Below are 24,369 nucleotides of genomic sequence, written 5' to 3'. Positions count from 1 at the left end.
AAAAAGAAGAAAAAAAAATCTGGAAAATGAAATAAAAATAAATAAATCTGAATGAAGTTATCTTTAATTACATTATTATAAGTAATACTATTAGAGTTGTACTATTACTCGAACGAAAATAAAAGAGATGCAATGCAAATGAAAGACATTACTGTGTATCCCTATTCCCTGACATAATTTTATAGCTAAACGGACAGAATTCTATTTTATTTGAATGATGAAACCCAGCTGCCATTAATAGTTGGAAATGGAAATGGAAATTGCGGAAATTGCGGAAATTGCGGAAATGGAAATTGCGGAAATTGTAATTGCGGAAATTGCGGAAATGGTGGAAATGGAAATTGCGGAAATTGCGGAAATGGTAATTGCGGAAATTGCGGAAAGAGAGAAGTTATCAAGTATCATTAATGTCGTAATTTTATCTACTGGCCCCTGGCCCCTTGCCATTTTTGTAATGTGGCCCACAGGTAAATCTATTTGAGTATCCCTGCGGTACGGTACGGTACGGTACGGTACGGTATGGTATGGTATATGATATGGTATGATATGGTATGGTATATGGTATGGTATGGTATGGTATGGTATGGTCACAGTCACATGGCCAAAATAAGGATACTGTGTCTAATGAATGTATAATAAAAACATAATATTTACATGTCAGTGATGTCACATAGCGTAGATGGACGAGCGCTGATTGAAATGCACTCAGTGCCGATCCAAAATCGGATTCATCTGCAAAATAAATTCAGAGCTATAGATAAAATAATGCATTAATTGCATTAAATAACTGAATTTGTGGTTAAATGCAACTGGCTAGAAGGATGCAATTGGCATCCCCAGGTACCCCAAAAGACACATCTGGACTTCATCCACATTGTAGTCTTTTATTTCGTAGTTGTTCCTCCCACAGTATTGAATTGAAATGCATTACAGTTACATTGTAGAAAGCATTAAAACAAAGTACCTCAACTTGCTTTGATTACTTTTTTTTCCTTTTTCTTTAAATGGATTATAAACAAAAAAACAACGACAAAAACAAATAAACAGAAACAAAGAACAATCTGGTCCCTCAAAATGGGAGGATAAATGAAAATTATCTGTTATTTATCATAGGTTTGGCACAAGGGATTAACATGAAACCCAACGTCACACGAGCTTGCAGACAACCGTAGAAAATGTCAGATACAGATCTTTTCAGACCAATCATGCGCATATGAAGAAATTATACCTGGCATTTTTTCCATTGTTTCGTTCTTTATAATGCTTTTCTTTTCATTTTTTACAATTGAATCAATAAATTGTCATAGAAAAAAACCCTAAGTAATATCTATTTGTCGACCGGTTTCATTAGAAGGATAAGGAGTGAATGGTATGCTTAATACTATCCGGCACTCAAACATAATCTACAAACCCCGTTGAACTCTGGGATAGGCCCAGCGAGGAATCTCCCCTTCACCTGGGCTAAGAGCAGTGCTATTCAGTAAACAAACTACAGTTTGCCAAGAAATAAATACAATTCTCAACATACAACAGCAAATAACAACAACAACACCAACCAAAAAAAGGTAAATAAAATAAAACAAAACAAAATCATGATTGTCTAAAAATGAAAGACACATGAGGATGGAGTAGCTAACGACTAGCATTCAGGCTATTTAGTGGTATCGTTGGCTGACTAGGATGGGTCTCAGGGGTTTTGGAGAAACGGATGCCCTTTACAGAACAACGATAAACTTCAGCACTCGCTAAAAAAAATAACAAAACAAAACAAGAACAAACAGAACATTGTGGTTTGTTTTCTTCCACTAAAAAGACAATCTATTTATATCCTTTCACAGATAGCACAGGCTGACAGGATTTAGGAGTGTGGTGGAGAACAGTTGGTAGACACTTGTGTACAGTGCTGTGATTGTGCAGACACACGCAGATATGCAAACGCAGGTGGGGAAACTGGCCTCATTTCAGTTTTACAATCACGCTATTTTTTTTTCCCCTTCTTCTTTTGTTCCTCAATGACTTCAATCGTTGGTGATGTTCTTCTCCTCATAGCGCTAAACTAAGCACCGCGGTAACATTGGCAAGGTTTTCATTTGGATCAAGGCTCTCCTAGTCAAACCCCACCCTTATCATCAAGTACATGTTTTATGAGAAACACCTGTATATCTTCAGGGGTTAAAAGGGAATTATTGTACTACATTTTCAAAGATACTCCTCGTCAAATGAAGGAGACTGCGATCGACGGGGTGGGCGGGGAGAGGAGGGAGGTTATAACCTTTACACGTGGGATCATACAAGGCTGGAACACAACTGTTCTCGCTCCTTGTTCTTTCTGCTTCCTATGTGCAGAGAGAGAAACCTAATGCCTGATTTATACTTGATTGTGCACCATCGGTGCACTGCAAATAGCCAATCTACAAGCTTGAGAGCGAGCTTGTAGATTGGCCATTTGTAGTGAGTACAAATCACCCTAAATATAGCGCCGATGCATCAGTGCATCCGTCTTCCCTGTTCACCAGCTGCCTTTGCTGTGCAAAACATAAAAACTCACCAGAATAAATACAGCTATTATTACTTAAGCATTATTATTTTCGCCAATAATCATCATCATCATCATCATCATCATCATCATCATCATTATTTCATCATCATCATCATCATCATTATCATCATCACTATCATCATGGTCGACATTAATGTAATAATTAATCAATTTCTAGGTCACAGCGGGAGGTTTTGCTCTTGGAGTAGTGGGGATGGGGTTCTGTATGGACCGTGACCCTGCTTCGTGTGTAAGGCGCTCTGCTCAGCAGTCCAATGGGCCGTGGTACTGCTCAGCAGTCAGTCAGTCTGTGGAAGGTCAGTGGGCAGAGGGGTTTTAGGGGCACCGGTGGGGAGGCCTGGGGGGGTGGGGGCCCCCCGCGGACGGCCTGACAACGGGCTCCCAGTGCCATATACGTCAGGGTTTGGGGAGAGAAGGGGTCCAGGGGGTGGGGCGTGATGAGCAGTGTCACCATCATACTTGGCTGAGGGACTGGATGGCGCTTGACTCAGCGGCGGCGCGTGCCAGGCTGTGCCACATGGTGGCTGGTGTATGGGAGGCTGGGTGGAGAGAGTCCTTGTCAGCCAGCGACAGCATCATGGCATAGGCCTGGAGAGAATGGAAGGACGCCACATTCTCAAATAGGCATGTGCCAGTGGAGATAAATACTGTACAATGACATGCACACGTACAGTATGTGCAATTGTGCATATACCTATACGGAACTGTATGTATGTGCATACAGTACATATGATTTCACATACAGGCATGCATGTATGAATGAATGAATTCACAATAACACACTATTGATAATTCACAATTCTTTCCACAAATAGCAGAACACGCACGCATGCACGTACGCACGCACGCACGCAATAGAGTAGGCGGCGGCCTATACAGTACATTGTTTCTGTGAGATTGTTACCTGGGACTTGGATTTCCTGTAGAGTGGCTGTTTGACAGCTTCGGTCAGAGCAGGAGAACCAAAAGGCCCTACGTCCTCGTCCCCCTCTCCCTCACTGAGTTCACTCTCCTCTATCTTCCGCATGTCTGAGAAGTGGCGGATGTGATCCAGGGCCGAGTAGCTACTCCGATCCTCCTCATCGTCATACCTACCGAGGAGTTTCACATACCGGTAATGTATTAAAGTATGGTACGTTGCAACAATTTAACAAAGTGTTTCTCAACCTTTTTTGGAACAGTGCCCCCATGCAATATCCAGGCCATTTAGCCCCCTCCCCAGTCAGTATCACTGTCAGTGTCATGGTCAGTATCATGGTCAGTATCATGGCAGTGTCATGGTCAGTATCAAGTCAGTATAATCATGTCAGTAATCAGTATCATGTCCCCCTCCCAAGAACACCTCAGCATCCCCTGACCTTCCCTTGGGGGGCTGTGAGGCCCCTCGTTGGGTAACATAAATGTAGCACATAAGAGAAATTAAAAATAAATAAAGCTAGTGATAGAAATACATTTCTTGTTTTACTCTCACCTTCTTGGAGACGTTTTGCAATTGAGGTCTAAGTCGTTTGTCTCGTTAAAGCCCATGTCGTCCTGCATAATGTCATCTTCCAGGCTGCCAGGAAGCACTCCATCTTCAACTTTGCCAGGGGTGTCAGTAGGCTCCTCCCCTTCCTCTTCATCAGCACCGAGCTCCTCCCCCTCCTCATCCTCCAGGTCATGTGACCCATGACTGGCCATCAGCGGCTTCTCCTCTTCAAACGGACCGCTGTTCAACCTGTAGTCAATAGAGCGAAAAAGGCTGCTCAATAAGACTAAACAAGCTCAGAAATCATTAACCGCACACCCCTCAATTATACGTTTTAAGAGAAAAGTGAAGGAAACCAACAATTATCGTGCCTGCCAACTTGAAAATGTTTAAACCGAGCGACAACTCACTAACTCTAAACACTATTGAATTAGTGAAAGTGAAACAGTGGTAGTTCCTCACAAGCTAAATTCCACCGTTTCAGTTTGAGACCCAAAAGAGAAATGTCTCTGCGGGACCCAAACGTACAAAAATGTATTATGAACCACTTTTAAACTATTTAAAAAAAATCACACTTGTGTGAAGTGAATCAGGGGAGCACATTCTGTGAGCACATTCTGTGCGTTATAAATAAATATAGGTTAATTAAAATAATAACACAATGACATTTTTAAGGAAAGGCAACAGGATATTTACTCGCATCCGATAAAAAGTAGGTGTCCCAAAATAACTGAGTTTAGAAAAGAGTTTAGAAAAAAAACTCTATGGAATGATACAAATCATTGCATGGCACAGCTGTATACACCACTAAACCTCCCCTGGAATGTGTTTTTGTGTTGTTTTTTCTCTGTGTCAGAATCTTTCTTGTCTAGCGCACTTCTCTAGCTAGAACAATGGCGCAAGAGAGAGGGACTGATCGACACCGGGACAAAGAGGGGAGAGAGAAGGAGAAAGAGAGAGAAACGGGGTCTGGAGCAAGAAGGCCATGGCAGCTGGGGCAGAGCAAGAGCCGGAATCCCGTTTGTCATCGATGCATCGGGGCCCCTCTGGGCACAGCAGCGCCAGGCTTGATGGCTGCAGCACTTAGCCGGAGCACTCTGCCTCTCTCCTTGTTTATTTTCCCTGCTATCTCGTATTCATCTAATAGGCAAAATATTTAGCTGACAGACCCATTTGGCGGGAGAGTTATGAGACCGTTGCCAACCGGCCCATTTCCCCAGGCCTGTGGAGGGGAGAGAGGGCCAGCTATCCAAACTGCCTGGGTCTTAATCTGCCCACCGTCTCAGCACCACAGGAAACCACCATTTGGTAAATCATCTGGAACCACATTAAGACTGATTCACTAATTACACTCTGCGACGTCTTTCGTCAGCTCCCAAAAATGCCATTTCTAGTACAAAGGCTCCAGAGACAAGGGGGAGGAGAGAGAGAGAGAGAGAGAGAGAAATGGACAGCGAGCGGGAGACATAGAGATATGGGAGCCTTTAAAAACACATCAACCAAATCGCCTCGCAGATAAGTGGATGCTTACAAACAGGATATGATGGATTTGAGACGGGGAACGCTGCATTTGCAACGACTCGAGAAAAGCAGAGGGAGGAGGCTAATTGCAGGTCATATTTTGGCACAATGGCGAAATCTGCATCATCTCTTCTCTTTTATCAGTGGCTGATAATGGTCATGCCTTAGACAGAGTTTAAGAGTCCCTCCCCCCCGGGGTGGGAGGTCCCCCGGGGGGTTGGGGGTTTACCAAGGAGGCTGCCGTGGGGTGTCGAAATGAGAGAGAGAGAGAGAGAGAGAGAGAGAGAGAGAGAGAGTGAGAGAGAGAGAGAGAGAGAGAGAGAGAGAGAGAGAGAGCTCTATGATTAAGAAAACAGATTCGCTAATTACGCTTTCAAACGTGGTAATTTGCTTTGGATAAAGTATCTATCAGAAGTAGTCAGGAGCGCACCACTTTGAAAGGAAACACGGGCCGACCTCTTGACCCCTCCCTCTCTACTCTTTTCCTGTAGGCGGACATGTTGGTTCCAGATGTTGCAGGGCTGACGGCTGAACCACCCCCCCCCACCCCCACCCCCCCCGCGCTCCCAGCCTCCTTGCTTTTCACCTCCCCGTCCCCCTAATGTTCTGCCGCTTGGTCCTGTTCTCACCAAGCCTTCCACGCGGTCACACACACACACACACACACACACACCAGTCTGGGAGATCTCCACTATCTGTCCTTACAATCTGCCCTGTGATCACACTGAAGTTAGCCACGTAAAAACAAAGCCCCACAAACGCACATGCACACGCACACACACGCGCGCACGCGCACACACGCACAGACACACACACACACACACACACACACACACACACACACACACACACACACACACACACACACACACACACACACACACACACACACACACACACACACACACACACACACACACACACCTCTAACTGTTATCTTGCCTGATCGCAGCTCTGGGAATTTATTTGCATGATTGTCTGACATAATTGCGTGTGTGCGTAGTAGATATCAGTGCACATGTGCAGCTGAATGTCCGTGGTTAATAAAGTGGTCGTTGTGCGTTTGCCAAGCGCCGCGATTATCCTGAAAGTTGTCTGTGTTGTGTTGCGTTCCCTATTTTTGGCAATAGTGGTCATGAACAAGGACTGGCTTTGTGATAACGGGAGGCATAGAGAACTATTATAGAGCTGTTGAACTCTAACCATCACCACTGCCACACAATATATAATATCCTAATGTGTAAATCTATCAAGTTTGTAATCTTGTTTGATAGGTATATGAGGCATCAACAATAGGCACATTTTTCAAATAATTTACAGTCCACATGTGTAAATGGCACTGTCCCATAGAGACAGAGCATTAGTGGGAGGAGAGACCTTAATTGGTTAATTTATCTCATGGGAAAAATTCTGTTTCAGATTCACCCAGCTGACGGCTGTTCAGATGGTCATGATGAAAGCTTGGGGGTGAGCTGATAGGGGTTAAGTATCTTACTCAGGGACACTTTGAGACGAAGTCATGGGTGGGCTGGGAGGCGAAACGGTGACGGCCTCTCTACCCACAAAGCTATGGCTGTGCCTAAATAAAAGTCAAGGACCCGTATGGAGGATGTTGAAAAAAGTAAACGACTTGGGCCCTGGCATGGACCCAGAAAATAGCTGATATGCAAGAACTAAAATGTTGTGAGCTTGCAGATTGGCTATTTTTGGCAAAAAGATATCTGGTATATAGAAAAAACAGCCCACCAAGTACAGTGCAAACTAAGGTCTGTACAGAGTAAAGTGCTTAACTTACCCTTCTTCAGAGGGGTCGGGAGAGGTCTGGTTTTGCCCTGTGTTGCTGATAAAGTTCCGTATTTCATTGAAATAGGAGTCCTCCTTGTCATCCAAGATGGCACTGCTACCGTCCTGCTCCGAACGCGGAGAGGACATGGCCGTGCCTGCAAGACAAAACATTGCAGGTTAAGAGATCTCCTCGTTTGTCTGCTTTGCAAAGAGCAAAAAGTGTTCTTATGGTGCTTATCATTTTCATGTTTATAGTAGAAATAGATAAGTATGTCATTGAACAAGAGCACTGCATCGTTGCATCAACAGGAACAATAGAAGTTCAAAGGTATTGCTGTATATTAATTGAATGTGCAGAAAGCTGAAACATGAATATGTTCAAGCTTTCATTCAAATCACACCCAAAATGAAGGTGAGTGATGGCAATCAATCTCTATTTTATAATAACAATAACCTTGAACTTTGACCTTGACTGTGGATGCAGAATGCAGATTCAATCTACGTACCCCTGGACCCCTGTATGAAGTGTCATTAAAATCAGAGCCCAAAATGAAGACAGTAGAGTGACAACAAGAACATTTGTACGGACTGATGGATGGACAAATTAAGGCCACCCATATAATATGACCCATTGTCGAGGGTTGTATAAAATCTGGCAAAGTAATCCACTTCTGGCAGTTCCTACCACTGATAAATAACTGAGCTGTTGCTCGTAAGCACTGGATTAATTGCCCGTTAACTGAACATTACCAAACGATTTCCAATGTATCAAGGCGTATAAAGAGCCTCCCCATGCAGACTCATGCTGACACAGTGACACGGTAGGGGCTCATCTTTTATGATATGCCTGATTAAGTGCCCATCTCCTCTGAGGACCGGCTCCAGTGGGCTGCCAGCCAGGTGATGATTCACAGAGCCAAGCTCACAAGCTGTGAGTGCTATTGCTATTCAGAGTTACACTTCTTGTTGTTTTTGCAAAAGTGCAAAGACACACTTTTTTGAGAATATTATATCAATCATTAAAGGGAAACTTAATCAAATTTGAATCTGAGAGATCATAGTGTGGTAACCCATACTGTATACTGTATATGTCCAATGAGGTCAAATGACAGGATTGAGGTTCAAAGTCGGCAACGATTCCCTTTAAATATCTTTATAAATCTATTTTAGTCGCGCGTTTCCAGTATTGCTTCCTGGTTCGCACCTGAGAGGTTACCGTTCTCGTGTTTCTTGAGGTGGCGGTCCAGGTTGGTCTGCTGGCCAAAGCAGCGGTCACACAGGTGGCACTTGAAGGGTTTCTCCTTGTTGTGGATGTTGCGGATGTGACGCTGCAGGTTGGAGGAGATGCTGAAGGAGCGGTCGCAGTACTTACACCTGCAGGGAGGAGCCAAGAACACTCTGATTTAACCACCTCTGTCATCATTATAGTTGTAATATTAAACAATATAGTCTAGGGCAGTGGTTGTCAAACGTTTTGGCTTCCATACCATACCATACTTTAAACGACATATTTCATAGCTGGCACTATACCGATCATGAGGAAAGGTCTTGGGAGTTATCCAGACTAAACAAACCAAGCTATAGCATATGATGCTATGAATGATGATGAAGGATAAGAAATAATATAACATTACAAATAAGAACTGGAGTGACAGAGTTGCCTTGCCTCCTAAGCAGATTTACGTTAAACTGTGGCCATAACGTTTCAGTAATCCAGTTTTTATGTCATTATGTTCTGTGGCTGGCCAATGAATGTTTGAGAACCACTGGTCTAGACTAGAGGGTTTAAGTGGTTAAACATAATAGTTTCCACTTACGTATCCCTGTAGTATACCTCTGTGTATCCCTAGAGGTGAACGTACCCCCATATGACTAACCCAGCTTTAGGCCTATTATATTATGCTTAATTTTTTATTCACCCAGTGTCAATTATCTATTCTAATGTAATCATGGGCGCTACACTTCCTCTGCCAACCTGGGGGGCAGCAGACCGACCTCATGCTTCCTTCTATGCACGAGGAGTCCAAGCTGCTTCTTTTCACCTGACAGGGGGGAGTTTCCCCAGCCGGACGTAGCGCGTGGAAGGAACACATTATTCTGACCCGTTCCTTTCCCCTCCATCAGGCGCCCCGGCTGGTCAGGGGGAGGTAGTTTATGCTGCTTAGTCATTTGTATTATACATTTTGCACTGCACTAGGGTTGCGCTGCAACATAGTTGCTCCATGCTACAAGCTCACAACCCATCACAATATTTTGTGTTGCGATATACTGTAGTAGATTGGCTATTTTCACCATGCAATGATGTCAAACAACTAACTACAGATCAGGCTTATATGGTTTAAAACAGTCAGATACAGAGATGGTCAAAAAATACACACAAGCTGAGTATCATTAGTAGCAATGTGCAGCATTGTGAATCAGGACACACACACACACACACACACACACACACACACACACACACACACACACACACACACACACACACACACACACACACACACACACACACACACACACACACACACACACACACACACACACACACACACACACACACACACACACACACACACACACACACACACACACACACACACACACACACACACACACACACACACACACACACACACACACACACACACACTTCCTCTCCCAGACATGATGGAGGAGCTTGTTTCAAGGTGAAACAACTGCCTCTTATCTCCGGCCAGCCCAATAAAATCGCATTCTTCTCTCACAAAATAGGCACGCAACAGATTTGGTTGTAGCCCCTTGCCAAGTTTCTTCATGCAAAATTATACGAGATGATTACATCTTTTCTTCTGCTGGAATTAGCTTGCACGATTGGCTCTCCCTCAAGACCACCCCCCCAGTTATCTCCCCCCCAAAAATGTACAATAAACAGTGGCGATCTTTAATGGCGTGCCAGTGTGTGGAGTACAGCAGGGCCCTGTACCTTTCCATCTCCTTTTCCCTCGTGGCCTCGGGCCTAATCTTAAGGTTCCACTACAAGTACAAACAAGGCTATCCAGGGACTATAGTCATTCTAAAGTCCTGAGTGTTAATTTAACCACTTATGCCATATTTTAATTCATTGTATGCCAGCGCACACTAAACACTAAACATAGATCTTTCTTTTTTTTTTATATATATATTTTTTATCCCACGATTTTTGTAACCCATTTTTCACCCCTGTGCCAATCATCTACTGTGATCCTGGGCTCTACACACCCTCCGCCAACCTGGGGAGAGCAACGGACTTAACTCATGCTCCTTTCATGCCTGAGTGTCCAAGTTGCTCCTTTACACCTGACAGGGGGGAGTTTCCCTGGTTGGACGTAAGCTCGTGGAAGGAACACGTTATTCCAACCAGTTCCTTTCCCCTCCATCAGGCGCCCCGGCTGGCCAGGGGGAGGCAGTTTAGAGACCAGGATTACTGCATGTTTTTGTGAGGGTACCTACCCTACACTAAACATAGATCTAATAGCAGGTATACAAGCTATTAAAATGAAGTTTGAAGTTACAATGGGTTTGCATATAATAGGGGGATTTTCACTTTTTGAAAATCTTTTGAGATAATAATTTAAAACATTTGGGTGACCCATAAAACATGGGTCCTGCGTCCCGAGTGACCCACTGTTTGGGAAACCTGGCTCCAGTGTCTTCAGCTCAGCTTGACCAATCCAGAGCAACAGGCACGGCTAGCTCCTCCCATGAGTTCCCAGAACTCAAGGTTAGCACCACCTCGCGAGCAGCACCCAAATTAGGTTCTGAGAACATTATCTGAAACAGAGTGGTGCATGGAAACAAATCCAGAACCGATAAAATGTGTTCACAACTTAACAATACTTCGAAAGAAGAGCCAGTAGTGAGTGTGGTCTTATAGGCCAGCCCACACCCCCAAGTCCAGCTTCATCCACACAAGAGAACCCGTCCACAGCTGCCGGCCGGGGGCCTGGACATCTGCCCTGGCGTCTTCATCATCATCAGACTTCCTCCCTTCCCCTCGTCTGCCCTCACCGAGCCCACTTCAAACCCCCCCGGTCCTGTCACCCGGGCGGCGGCCACCATTTTTCATCAGGGCAAATTATTTAGCAGCGGGATAATCGTTCCAGGCTTTTAGGAAAACATACATAAACTGTGTCCTAACTGCAGACTAGAATTCCCTGGGAAAACCGTTCCATGCACTGTTGCTTGCGTTGCTGACAACATATGATCTGTATCTGTCTGTCTGTCTGTCTGTCTGTCTGTCTGTCTGTCTGTCTGTCTGTCTGTCTGTCTGTCTGTCTGTCTGTCTGTCTGTCTGTCTGTCTGTCTGTCTGTCTGTCTGTATGTCTGTCTGTCTGTCTGTCTGTCTGTCCCATACAACAATGCATAGCTTATCAAACTCCTATTAAGGGTTCTACTATATTATGTACACTGTACGCACGCACACACACACACACACACACGCACACACACACACACACACACACACACACACACACACACACACACACACACACACACACACACACACACACACACACACACACACACACACACACACACACACACACACACACACACACACACAGTGGACACTCACGTGTAGCATTGATGAATGTACACACTTAATGTCAGATATGCTTGGACACACGCACGTATACAGGTATGTAGCTGCACAAGGTGATGGCTTTTGTTGTGAATATGCTTCTTACCTGTATGGCTGCTCCCCAGTGTGTGTCCTAAGATGCCGCGTCAGATTGGCCGAGCGAGGAAATATTTTACCACAATATCTGCAAATAAACCACAAAAAAAATGCATCCATATGAGTAATATGGATGTACAGATGTGGTGTCAGAGGTAAGAGATATGCTGACACATGTGCACGCATGCCCACACACACACACACACACACACACTGCACACACACACACACACACACACACACACACACACACACACACACACACACACACACACACACACACACACACACACACACACACACACACACACACACACACACACACACACACACACACACACACACACACGCATGAGAGAGGAACCTACAGTACAACACACTAAACACTGGCAAGGTATTTGCCCCACTGTGAACCACAAGGGCAAATCCACCATGACTTTGATGTTTATCTCAGTTTGTATGCATAGTATATTCTGGCAAAATAAGGCATTTGTACTCTCAATGTCATTCAATAGGTCAGACTGACACAAATTCACAAAGAATCATGACAAATGTCTTAACCACTTGAACCCCAGCGTCCCATATTTTGGGGTGAACAGTAGCCAAAAATAGCAGATCTACAAGCTCACAATGTGGGACGTATTGTGAGCTATTCTTGGCGAAGAGGTTTGGTGTAGACTGTCCAGTTGACTACAGGGGTTAAAGTGGTTAAAATCTCCACGGATAGCACATCCCACACCAAAAGAGATAAAACACCTTCAGTAAAACCACCAAATAATATCCCAATTATTATCTATGTGCATGTGTAGTCAAATAAATGACTTGAAATTTCAACAAAATGGTTGAAATTTAAATGAATGTAACAGTAGACCCAAATGAACCCGTAAAGGTCCATGTGATTGTGAGGATTTTACTTCTGTGTCTTAAGCGTTGCCATGGTTACCTGCAGGTGTAGCGCTCCTTGCCCTTGCGCAGCAACGACTCTGGGAGCGTCGCTGGCGGAGCCCTGAAGTCGAACATGGACGGAACAGAACGCAGCAGTTCACCTGAGTCCGGCTTCAGCGAACCAAATGTCTCCAGCTTCTCTGCCATGTTCTCTATGGCTGACATCTACATGAGACAGAGACACAAGGCTCAAAAACACATTCAGACCAGGATAGATGTTGCAATACATTTTACGTGTGACAAAAAATATTATTTTCATGGAAATGAGACTGGTGAGTGATATTTAGGAGGATGTAGTCATTAGACACAATCGACTATAATGTTATTCCTAGGGTTGGACATGCTGGGGGGATGGGGGTGGGGAACCATGCCTCTGGTCATTCATTGTATCACCGGTGGGGATGTTTTATCCCTGTTTCTGGTCAGACTGAATTAAATACAGGCCTTTCCTTTTGGGAAATGTAAATAGTCTGATGTTTGATTAAATTAAAAAAACAATGTTAAAAATGTTGACCGCCTCTGTTTTTTCTTTTCTTTTCTTTTTACAAAGCTCCCTACAATTTGTTTAAGTGTATACCGGTAGGCTGCAGCTGATACAGTGTATAAGTGTTTCACAATGACACTGTCCATATTAATATTATTACTTTCTATAACACTAAAAGTAAAAGCAGTGAAAGTGTCCCAATTTTTTTTATTATATATAAATATAATAATGTAATAAATATGTTATAAGTTCACTCAATAACCAGATTGGGGTCTATTTTACAGTTAATTGCATATTATTAACAAAGCGCTGCATATAACTGCCCACAGCTTGCTTGATGAATGGATCTGTCTCTCCACATGCTTCATCACTGACCACACGTTTCAGCACATGAACATATTGTGTGAATTCCTATTATGATATTCATCAATGATTCACAGCCACAAGGTCAAACTCCTGGCACATGTACCCGCCAAATACATTTCGTTGTGATATACATCTTTATAAACAAACCCAAATATGCCACGACTTTTGGCCAATGAGGAGCAGGTGAGGTGGTTTTATGTTAAATATGATAAACTCTCTTTCTCTCCCTCCCTCCCGCCCTCCCTCGTTCTCGCACGCATCCATGCACACATGCGGACATAATACACACGCACACATCATACTATATGAACACACATAAACGCACAGGAACTGCGTTTATGTCACTGCAGCCAATCTACTAATGAAGCTGAACATTTGCTTTCATCAGAGACCCTCTAAGGAGAGTGGAGATACATGTACTTGTCAGATGGCGCTTGCATGTGTATGAGCACATGAGCGTGCACGTGTGGTGATGTGTGAGCGTGTGGTTGTGTGCGTGCATACATGTGAAAGACAAAATTAATTTAGTAGGCCATAGCTGATTAATTGCAAAAAATGTGGTTATGAGAGAAAATGTGTGCATGCACGTATGTGCAATACTGTGTGTGTGTGTGTGTGTGTGTGTGTGTGTGTGTGTGTGTGTGTGTGTGTGTGTGTGTGTGTGTGTGTGTGTGTGTGTGTGTGTGTGTGTGCGTGCGTGCGTGTGTGTGTGTACGTGTATATGATTATGTGTACATGTGTGCTGCCCTAGTCCTGTGTCCATGTGAATGTTCTCTATTGTGATGTCTCTGTACGGTGCGTGTACGTATGTGTCTGTCCCCCCCCATTTGTGCAGTGCGTGCGTGCGTATGTGTGTGCATGTGTGTGCGCGGGGCAGAGGAGTGATTCATGTCCACTGCTGTGCTGTAAACCATTCCGTGCACAATGCGGGCAGACAGCACATTCGTCAATATGAAAGATGTTGACGTTACTGATCAAGGGCCAGACACGGGTAATAATGATATCGCTGTGCTGAGAGAGGGGAGGGGGGGTGGGGTGGGGCGGGGGGGGAGGGGAGGGGAGAAGGGAGAGGGAAAGGAAGGAAAAAGCAGGCGGAGTAAAGGGAGGAGGGGGTGAGGGGAGTGAGGATGGGAGGGGGGGGTTCGGTGTCCCAGCAGGCCGCAGGGCCCTGTCAGCCTGTGTCACACGCAGGCAGTTTTTTCGTTCCTTTTCTTTAAGGGAGCCATGCGAATTTGCATTATTTTGCGTGTATTGAATTTTCAGCCTGTTCCTTATTCTTATTTCAATAAGGCAACAAATCAATGGTGATTCGGGTCGTCCACCGGAGCCCTGCTCCCTGCAATGACATCCCATCTCCCTCTTTCACCCCCTGTCACTCTCAGCGGGCGTCACGCCAAGACGGAGACAGGGAGAGAGAGAGGAATGAGAATAGGAGGGAAAGTGAGAATGATGAAAAGAGTAAGAGGATTGGAGAGAGGAGGAGAGGAAGAGAAATGAGAGAAGAAAAGAGAAATACAGGCCGATGAGGACAGGAGGAGCGGGAGGGAGGGGAAAAAAGACAGAAGGAAAAAAAGAAAGAAAGCCCAGAGACAGTGTGAGAGAGAGAGAGAGAGACACAGAGAGAGAGAGAGAGAGAGAGAGAGAGAGAGAGAGAGAGAGAGAGAGAGAGAGAGAGAGAGAGAGAGAGAGAGAGAGAGAGAGAGACAGAGAGAGAGAGAGACACAGAGAGAGAGAGAGAGAGAGAGAGAGAGAGAGAGAGAGAGAGAGAGAGAGACACACACAGAGAGAGAGAGAGAGACACACAGAGAGAGAGAGAGAGACAGAGAGAGAGAGAGAGAGAGAGACACACAGAGAGAGAGAGAGAGAGAGAGAGAGAGAGAGAGAGAGAGAGAGAGAGAGAGAGAGAGAGAGACACGCTGATAGATGATGAAGGAGCGTAGCGCCGGGAGCGTCTGATTAGGAGTGACGGCCGAGTGTAAAGTTCCTGCCGCAGCCATCGACGTTCCCACTGAGGGAGGATGTGGAATGTCAGGTCCGTTTGATTATGAATATGCCAATGCTGCATGCCGTGAATCAAAGGCAAGAGAGAGAGAGAGGGAGAGAGAGAGGGAGAGAGAGAGAGGGAGAGAGAGAGAGGGGGGGGTGGAATGTCAGGGAGAGATAGAGAGATAGGCAAGTGGTTGGGGGGGAGGGGGGTGAAGGAGGTGAAATGCTTTCATATTTCTTTTGAATGTGCAATATGTATTTCATTGTGCTCTTTATGGGCACGGGGCTAAAGCTCAGTTTGTCTCCCTTGCTCAACGCGAGGCCATAACTCCTGGGAATATTAGGGGCCCTAAAGCTGTCATCAGTATGGAGTCTGTCTGATAAGACACTTTGGTGTTCTAGCTGTTAAAGACCATGCAACCCCATGAGCTCCATCTGCTGGGTAGCCCCTACTAGCCCGCTCTCACCCTTTGGAATGTTTCTACTTTACTGGGCTGTACATTTTGTCAGCAGGGTTGTAGAGTTTTCAAAACAAAGTTAGGCCAGTCCCTTATAAATGTCTATGATATGCCTATAGGCCTACCTTTATCTTTGTTATATTTATTTTGCCTCTTTTCTTCAAACAATGGATAACCTGGCTACTTGTACCATAATTTGTGGTGACTGCAATATTTATATATTGAAACATCATATAATGAAACATAACATCTATATATATATATATACTGTATATAAAATGAAACCCTAGACAGAGCGTTTGTAATTTAAAACGATGCAGAGGAAGTGAAGTGGCGACACTCAGCCATCAGCAAAGTTATCCAGGATATTATATTATCAGGAGTGCGTGAATTCTGTTTGTGTCCGAGCATAGGCATGGTGACGCCCCGCCTGCCTGTGATTGGCCTACCGACACTGACTGTCTTGACTGTCCTGCTGGATAGTCTGATGCGAGGTTACTCCGTGGTGGGGAATAGTATGTATGATACAAGAGAACGCTAACTTGTAAGTTTTATTTTTGTAGAAGAGGCAAACTAACATTGTTTATGCCGTTTGCTTTGATGGAATAATTGATTGAACATGCACGTCATAATATGATTTGATTTGGGTGTGTTTGTGTTGATTGTGTAAACTTGAAACATTATTGTACTATAAAAATATCTATTTTTCCTTTTTAGTGTATTAGTATTAGTTTACTATAATTAGATTAATACACGATAATCAACACTAACACTTGATTTAGAACACACCCAAATCAAATCATATTACAACATACGTGTTATTCAATCAAAGACGGGCAGTGTCAGTAGACCAATCACAGGCAGGCGGGGTGTTACCATGCCTCAGCCATGCCTATGCTCGGAAACAAACGGAATTCACGCATCAGGAGTAGCTAAATATTCCAAATGAGCTGAGTGGAATCACTGTAAACACCTTCTGAAGACCTCATTTCAGACCCCCACGCCTTCTGAGGATGGCGAGGACATCATCGGAAACATTTTGAAAGAGCAACGGCCAAATGAGAAACTACAACACTTGGCCGATCAACAAAATGTGTAACTTCAGTCTCCAACCAAAAACAACTAAAAAACAAAGTAACAAAAACTGAAGGTAATTAATTGCATGTCTAAAGTGATCCAGTGGAGATCAATGATTCCATTCTCCAACAGGGAGTCATTTATCTATAAAGTATTTCTGCAACAGACTGTGGCCTTTGAGTCATTACTTTTTATGGATGCAGTCAGGTTCATTAGGCTCGTGTTTGACAACGCTCCTTTTGAAATGTCCAACTCAGAGGGCAAAATGATAAACACCTCCACATTTCGCTCAAAAGCAATTTCACAAAGGCACCCCTCTGCACCCCTCCCCCTTCCCTTCTCTCCCTCAGATGTATCCCCAGTCCGGTCCGGTCCAGCCCGCCCTAACCCGCCCACCCGTGTCCTGTCCCCCAGGCGCCTTGTGCATCTGTGAACTTGCTTGTTGCTGCATCGTCTCTCTGGGACCAGCTGTTGATTGGCTATCTTCAGATGTCAGTGATGCTGAGAGCGGCTTAATTAGCGAGATGCATTCTCAATTGTTGATCTTTATCGGGAACCAGATGTCTGGGGAGTGGACTGCCCCACCACCCCCACCCCTCCTTCCCAACGTTCCTCACCCTTCTCTCCTCCCTCTCGGCGTCCCAAGGAGACTGTTACCATTTGCGCTGATGCAGAGCAGTCGCCCCTTAACCACCATCAGCTACCCTGCCTTCTACCCCCCCCCCCCACACAGACACACACACACACACACACACACTCACAGACACCCCATCCCAGCTCCCATGCTCATTTCTGACAGGCCTGCCTCACGCTCAAAATCAGCAAACATATACACAGAGACGCTAGATGGACAGGGTAAGGCTTGGTTGGAAATCCCCCATTCAACCCTTTCATGTGGAGGAGGGGGGGGGGGGGGGGGGGGGGTTACATCTAAATTGTAAGAGGGATGTAAACAAATACATTTCTTCCAGGGTGACTCGTTATACAAAATGGCACGTGACATGAATGCTGGTAAAACTCAAACAGGACGAGTTGTGTACATTATTGTCGACGCATGAGCAGCTATTTAGCAGTGTATAGCCAGTGACTTGCAAATGCCTGGTCAGTGTGTGATGTGACAAAGCCATGTGGACACTGGGTGACACTCACTCACCTGAGAATATACTGAGAACAGAAATCATGCAAAAGCATAATGGAGTTATATGTTCAGAAACTACTATAATTGGTACAGTAGCTGCTATGGAGCAGGCTTGTTTTTGTATACCCATAAAATGTATATAAATTAGTCTGTTATCGGTTATCATCTTGTGGATACAACTACTGATTAAACCACTGATAACCAGCCACATTATGTATTGTTACTGTCACAATAACTCTATGTGGTTATACTGTCGCAATAATTGATTGCATTACGACTTTATAGCTCGTATTTATAAGAACATTAACAAACTGTGTGTGTGTGTGTGTGTGTGTGTGTGTGTGTGTGTGTGTGTGTGTGTGTGTGTGTGTGTGTGTGCGTGTGCGTGTGTGTGCGTGCGTGCTGGGGTGGGTGGGCTCTGTTTGGTGTAGCTGCACAGACACACATCAGCACAGTAGGTGAAAGAGAAACTTACCCAGGTTCGCTGATCTGGCATACGAAACTGAAGGGGACAGGATGAGAAAGAGAAGAGAGAGGCAGTCAGAACCAGGAAGTGGTGCATGAATCAACAGGTTTTGATTGGACTCTCAGTCAAAATCAGGAAGTGGTGCATGAATCAACAGCTTTTGATTGGATGCACATGGCTATGACTGGGACAGCGGTGAACTTGGACGTTATTAAATTTAGATGAGTAACGAGCCGTCTCATATCTAACAGAATCACTCCACACCACAAATCAAGCCACTGTGTGTGTGTGTGTGTGTGTGTGTGTGTGTGTGTGTGTGTGTGTGTGTGTGTGTGTGTGTGTGTGCGCGTGCATACGTGCGTGTATATATTCACTTATATGACTGAGCGAGGCAGGTGAGTGAAGATAAGCCCCCCCCCTCTACTAAAAGTATACAGAAGGGCCCCTTTAGCCTGGCCCGGCTTAGGCCCAGTCTGGTTTGGTGTTCCTGGGAATGATTTGTGTGTCCAGACATCATAAAGTCATAAAGATGGCCTAAGCACTCTGTTAGTGTTTCCACTGATAGGACACCTCATTAAGGCATGTGGAACGGCCATGTGGCTGCTGAAGGCCTGAGCAGACCGGCCCGTCTGGACACGGGACATAAATCAGACAAATGAAACAGCCTGTAAAAAGCAGACCTGCAACGGCCTGTAAAAAAACAGAAACCCCTGCAGGCCTGACGGCCAGTGTGGTGTTTTCACTTTCACCAGTGGCCTGTTTTCACCCCACGCCACAGGGGGGGGGACGACGACGACTGAATGAATGTACGCTACGTCAGTACAATGCATCATAGACACACACACACGCACGCACACAGACCTGTGTGCGTGCACAACTGCACATGCACCCACTCAAATACAAACAGACGTGCGTGTGTGTGTGTGTGTGTGTGTGTGTGTGTGCGTGTGCGTGTGCATTAATATAGACAGACACATACAGTACTTTATGCACGAGCGTTGCACGCGCAACCCACACAGTATACACACCCATATAAAGTAAATCATATAACAGAAATACTGACGCAGTGGAGCCCGGGGGCAGAATTTAGTACTTTAAGAGCATATCATTTTTTATATTGTAATCAAAGACACATTATGTGAAGACGTGTCGATGTGTGCCCTTTGGTTCCCTGACATCTGGTTCAGATAGTGTAGAACAGCCTTTAACAGGCTGAGGCTTGGATAAGGGCTGGAGCCTGATTCCTGATCCCCGTCAATTTGGATCAGTCACCCTGGACAAGTCAGCCCGAATCTGAGCGCTGGAGAAACTCAGGCCTACGTGTGGAACGACGCCCCGACATGACTCCACACGGTGATACGATGTAAAAAGAATCTGCAAGATCCCGGTCAATTTAGAAAATACAATGACAAATCTGTGAAAATCTTGGACAGCACCGTTGGTTGCTGTAGCCCAGTGTGGAATGAATGACACACGGACAAAGCAAAACATATGATAACTGATATATGCCTAAGAGTTACCGGTCAGGTCACATGCCAACCAGGTCATATGGTGTTCATTACGGGACACAAAATTCAGGTTACCGTGAAACAATAAAACTTTAGGTTGATAAAATATAAAAAGCATGGATGATGGTTAAGTCGTAAGGGTATGGAAGGTACACAGACACAGTAGAATCCAGTGTTCATTCATTTCTGCTCTTATCAGACTGAATAAAGCTTCAGTCTGAAATATATTATATTTATATATATAACGCATATTTCAATAATTAAAACATGTTTACATTATTGCAATATGCGTCATATTTCAATAATGTAAACATGTTTTAATTATTGAAATATATTTTGAGCGTGTGCCAAATGTTTAGATCCTATAGCCTGAGGGCCTGAGGGGATGTTCAGATGACGAAAAATGTAGAGCTCCAACCAAGCACTGAACCAACTGCTGGACCAATCATTTGAATTAAACTTGTTTTAGTGAACTGTGCCGAATGATTCTGTACTGAAAAGAACGATAATTGTACAGTATGTATGTTTTTCTTTTTCTTTTTTCTTTTCAGGATCTAGAAGTCATTTTTAGAATCTCCTCCAGATTTTACTGTGTGTACATAACCTGAAACCTAGCATTAAAAACGGGGAGGATATCCCTCATCTAGATCATGGAAGTGGACTCACAGAACCTACCTGAGGATGGAAGAGAAAGCCTGGAGCTGGTCGCATGTATTTGTCTTTCAGCGCCTCGAACGGATCATTCATCTTCCTCTTCTCAACCCTGCTAATATTAGAATTTTATCAGCTTTAAACATGCAACACCAAATGTGACTTTACCCGTGTCATTGTACTGTGTGTCATTTTGTGATTATGGGATAGGACACTAATATATTCTACTACATTAATCATTACTGCTTCAGGTGGGGGATGAAAAACACACATTATTTTATCGTTTTCCAGTATTTACTATTTACAAGCAAACTACGTTTCAAATACTTCCAGTATAACTCTGCTGTTGCTATTAATTAAAGGGGAATACCACTCATTTTCAACATTGAACTATGCCATTAATATACCTTAGAGTTGTTGTGTGGAAATAATAAAAAGTTCCCCTCCCTTCAGTTTAGCCTAGATCCGGAGGTCTAGAACTTGGGGTCATGTGATCAGTGACATCACGTCGGTGTACTCAAAGAGTACACCGACGTGATGTCACTATTGTAAATGATGTTCAGTTGAATGCTACGTAACCACCCTATTTTATACTTAAAAGAATATCAGATCTACGAGCTCACAACGTGTTGCTTACATGAACATAAGTAATGGAGGGCACAGTACCTGTAGATGGGGTCCATGAAGAAAGGTGTTGGCCTGGCGTGCTGTAGGGAGGCGTCGGCTTTGGGGACGTCCGCCAGCGCCTTCTCCTCTCCGTACCCCAGGCTGTTCTTTGTCTCGTCCCCTCTCGTGGCACGGCCACGCCCCCTGGCGCCCATGCTCAGGTCTAGTGGCTGGTCCTGATTGGTGGAATGGGAGGAGGGCTCCGGCTTTACGGGGGCGGCGAAGGGGACGGGCTTCTCCTCCTTGCGCTTGGTGGTGAGGTCGAAGGGGGACTCGGACGACGTTCGGGCCTGGGTCTTCTTGGCGTTGTGCGGCGGCGACTGTGCCTCCGCCTTCAGGGCTGGAGGTCTGAGGTCCCTGTCTGGGAAAGGATAGACAGGAGGGGAGAAGGCTGGGAAGAAAGGCAGCGGAAACATGGAGGGGTACGGCAAAGGCGTGACCTTCTTGTCCTGCAGGCCGGCCAGCCCAGTGGAGCCAAAGTACTTCTCAGCAATGGAGGCGATGGCCTTGATAGAGTCATTGACAGCCCCTGACACGGCTGTGTGCTCGTCCAGTGAGGGTGGGAAGAGGGTGGGTCCGAGGGGGAAGTCCTTCGGAGTGCTACTGTCGGTGAGGTTGGGGCTCTGGGAGCCTCCTTCTGTGGTCTTCCTCTTGGGGCCTTTGCCATTTTCCCTGGCGGCCCCTCGCTCTCGCTCACTGTCCATGTCGCTCTCCAACTCGGAGCCTGACGTGCTCTCCAGGTCACTGCCACTGGGCGTGCTGACGTCGTCTAGGTCACTGCTCTCTGACTGGTCACTCAGCTTGTTCTGCTGCTTTGTGGCAGATGAGGAGCCCTGGTTCAAAAGCTCTGCCCCCAGCAGCTGGCTTCCGGGTGAAGCGTTCTCCTTGCGAAGCGACTTGAGGAGTTCCCGGGCCTCCAGGGCCCCGGGGCTGGGAGGGAGCAGGGGACTCTTGCTCAGCTCGGTGCCGGGCATGCCGATCGGGCCGGGTCCCGGCCGCCGGATTGGGGAGGCCGGGATGAGGGGTGGCCGGTGGTACATTCCCGAGGGGAACAGGCCGGGGAAGCTGAAGGGAAATGCCGGGGCTGCGGGGAAGGTCAGCCCGGCATGATGGCGGTTGGCCCCAAAGTAGTCGGCTAGGCCGACGCTGCTGTGGCCCATGGCCCCCAGAGCTGCTTTGTCCAGGCCTGGCATGCCCCCAGGCAGAGGCATGCCGTGGGCAAACAGCCCCCCGGCCGTGAAATGGTTCTTCCCTTCACAAAAGCGCCGATGCTTGTTCAGGGAGGAGGTGGTGCTGAACATCTGCCCACAGTCCTTGCACTTGATCTGCGTGCGGCAGTCTGCATGCATGCGCTTATGACGGCACAAGTTGGAGAACTGGGTGTAGGACTTGTGGCATACCTCGCCTGCAAGGAGACAGGAAGACAGACACGCAACGCATCAGTGCACAACTCAGCACACACACACACACACACAAGCAGGCACAAGCAGGCATGCATGCACACACGCAAGCACGCACGCACGCACGCACACACACACACACACACACACACACACACACACACACACACACACACACACACACACACACACACACACACACACACACACACACACACACACACACACACACACACACACACACACACACTTCATCACAGTCCATTAATCATATTCACAAGGCAGGGAATTTACCATAACGTCTCAAATATACAGTAAAATCCTCAGTGTTGATTTATTTATTTGTTTGAACACTATCGTGAAAAACACGTTTGAAGCGGCCTTGCATGATAACATTACAGTATGAACATTGTTAAACACATATAATACGTCTCCAGCCTTGTTGGTGCCTGAACAGACCGGGGGATTGACCAGCTAAGCACAATGGATGGTTACCTTAACTACTGTCTATTCTTTCCTTATATTCAACAAGATGTAAGCAGCATGACAGCTGACTATACAGACAGGGAGACACACTGCAGCAGTGACAGAGTGACTGCTATACAGATCCATAATAAATGGCTGTGAACATATACACAATCTTGCAGGCCGGATTGGACCCAGCCGGCATTTTGACACTCACACAAGAGCATGATGGCCGCTGTTGTGTGAACATGTTCCAATGGTAGATCAATCTAAGCATTGTGCTTTAAGACATAAATACTAAATGCATGATGAACGCTTGTAGTTGTGTTGTTCCCATCAATTCTCTGACAATACTTTTCCTATGAAGTAAGTGGGAGATGAGTCTCCAGATCCTGGCATTGTCGGGGGGGGGGGGGGGGTTGTTTGTCTCATAGCGTGAGTCAGTCCCTGCCACCCATCACCTGCACATCAAACTACCTAGCCTAGGCATCTCAGTTCCATTGTCCTCCCAGGGCCAGTCCCATGGAATCCATAAACAATCACACCCAAACACACACACACACACACGCACACATACGGTATATACACACACGCGCATGCATGCACACATGTACACGTTGCAGACACATTCACAGAGCATTCACATAACACACTGCAGATACACTTACAGTATACACATACACAAAGACACAAACAGAAGCACATTCATAGCTTTCACAGATAGATGGT

The 24,369-nt window shown here is 45.5% G+C and overlaps 1 protein-coding gene across 15 annotated transcripts in view; it reads right to left on the bottom strand.

Moving 5' to 3' along the window:
- Positions 1-868: 868 nt before the first annotated feature.
- mecom (MDS1 and EVI1 complex locus) overlaps positions 869-24,369 on the bottom strand; it is a 197,863-nt gene continuing 174,362 nt past the window's right edge. For 10 of the 15 annotated variants that reach the window (XM_080772705.1, XM_080772701.1, XM_080772714.1 and 7 more), the window contains 10 exons: positions 21,776-23,180; positions 21,134-21,224; positions 18,960-18,986; positions 12,974-13,140; positions 12,041-12,118; positions 8,539-8,708; positions 7,345-7,489; positions 4,032-4,277; positions 3,465-3,651; positions 869-3,148 (listed from right to left, as the gene is read on the bottom strand). In XM_080772705.1, the coding sequence (XP_080628831.1) occupies positions 3,014-3,148; positions 3,465-3,651; positions 4,032-4,277; positions 7,345-7,489; positions 8,539-8,708; positions 12,041-12,118; positions 12,974-13,140; positions 18,960-18,986; positions 21,134-21,224; positions 21,776-23,180 (2,651 nt within the window). In that variant the 3' untranslated portion in view covers positions 869-3,013. The remainder of the gene's footprint in view (positions 3,149-3,464; positions 3,652-4,031; positions 4,278-7,344; positions 7,490-8,538; positions 8,709-12,040; positions 12,119-12,973; positions 13,141-18,959; positions 18,987-21,133; positions 21,225-21,775; positions 23,181-24,369) is intronic. The other 5 variants (XM_080772709.1, XM_080772713.1, XM_080772703.1 and 2 more) reach the window with 2 other exon arrangements.

This window comes from Protomyctophum bolini (assembly GCF_963924005.1).
Source record: "Protomyctophum bolini genome assembly, chromosome: 9".
Classification (NCBI taxonomy): domain Eukaryota; kingdom Metazoa; phylum Chordata; class Actinopteri; order Myctophiformes; family Myctophidae; genus Protomyctophum; species Protomyctophum bolini.
The sequence above is the reverse complement of the archived record's forward strand: the minus strand, read 5'-3'. Positions and strand labels throughout refer to the sequence as shown.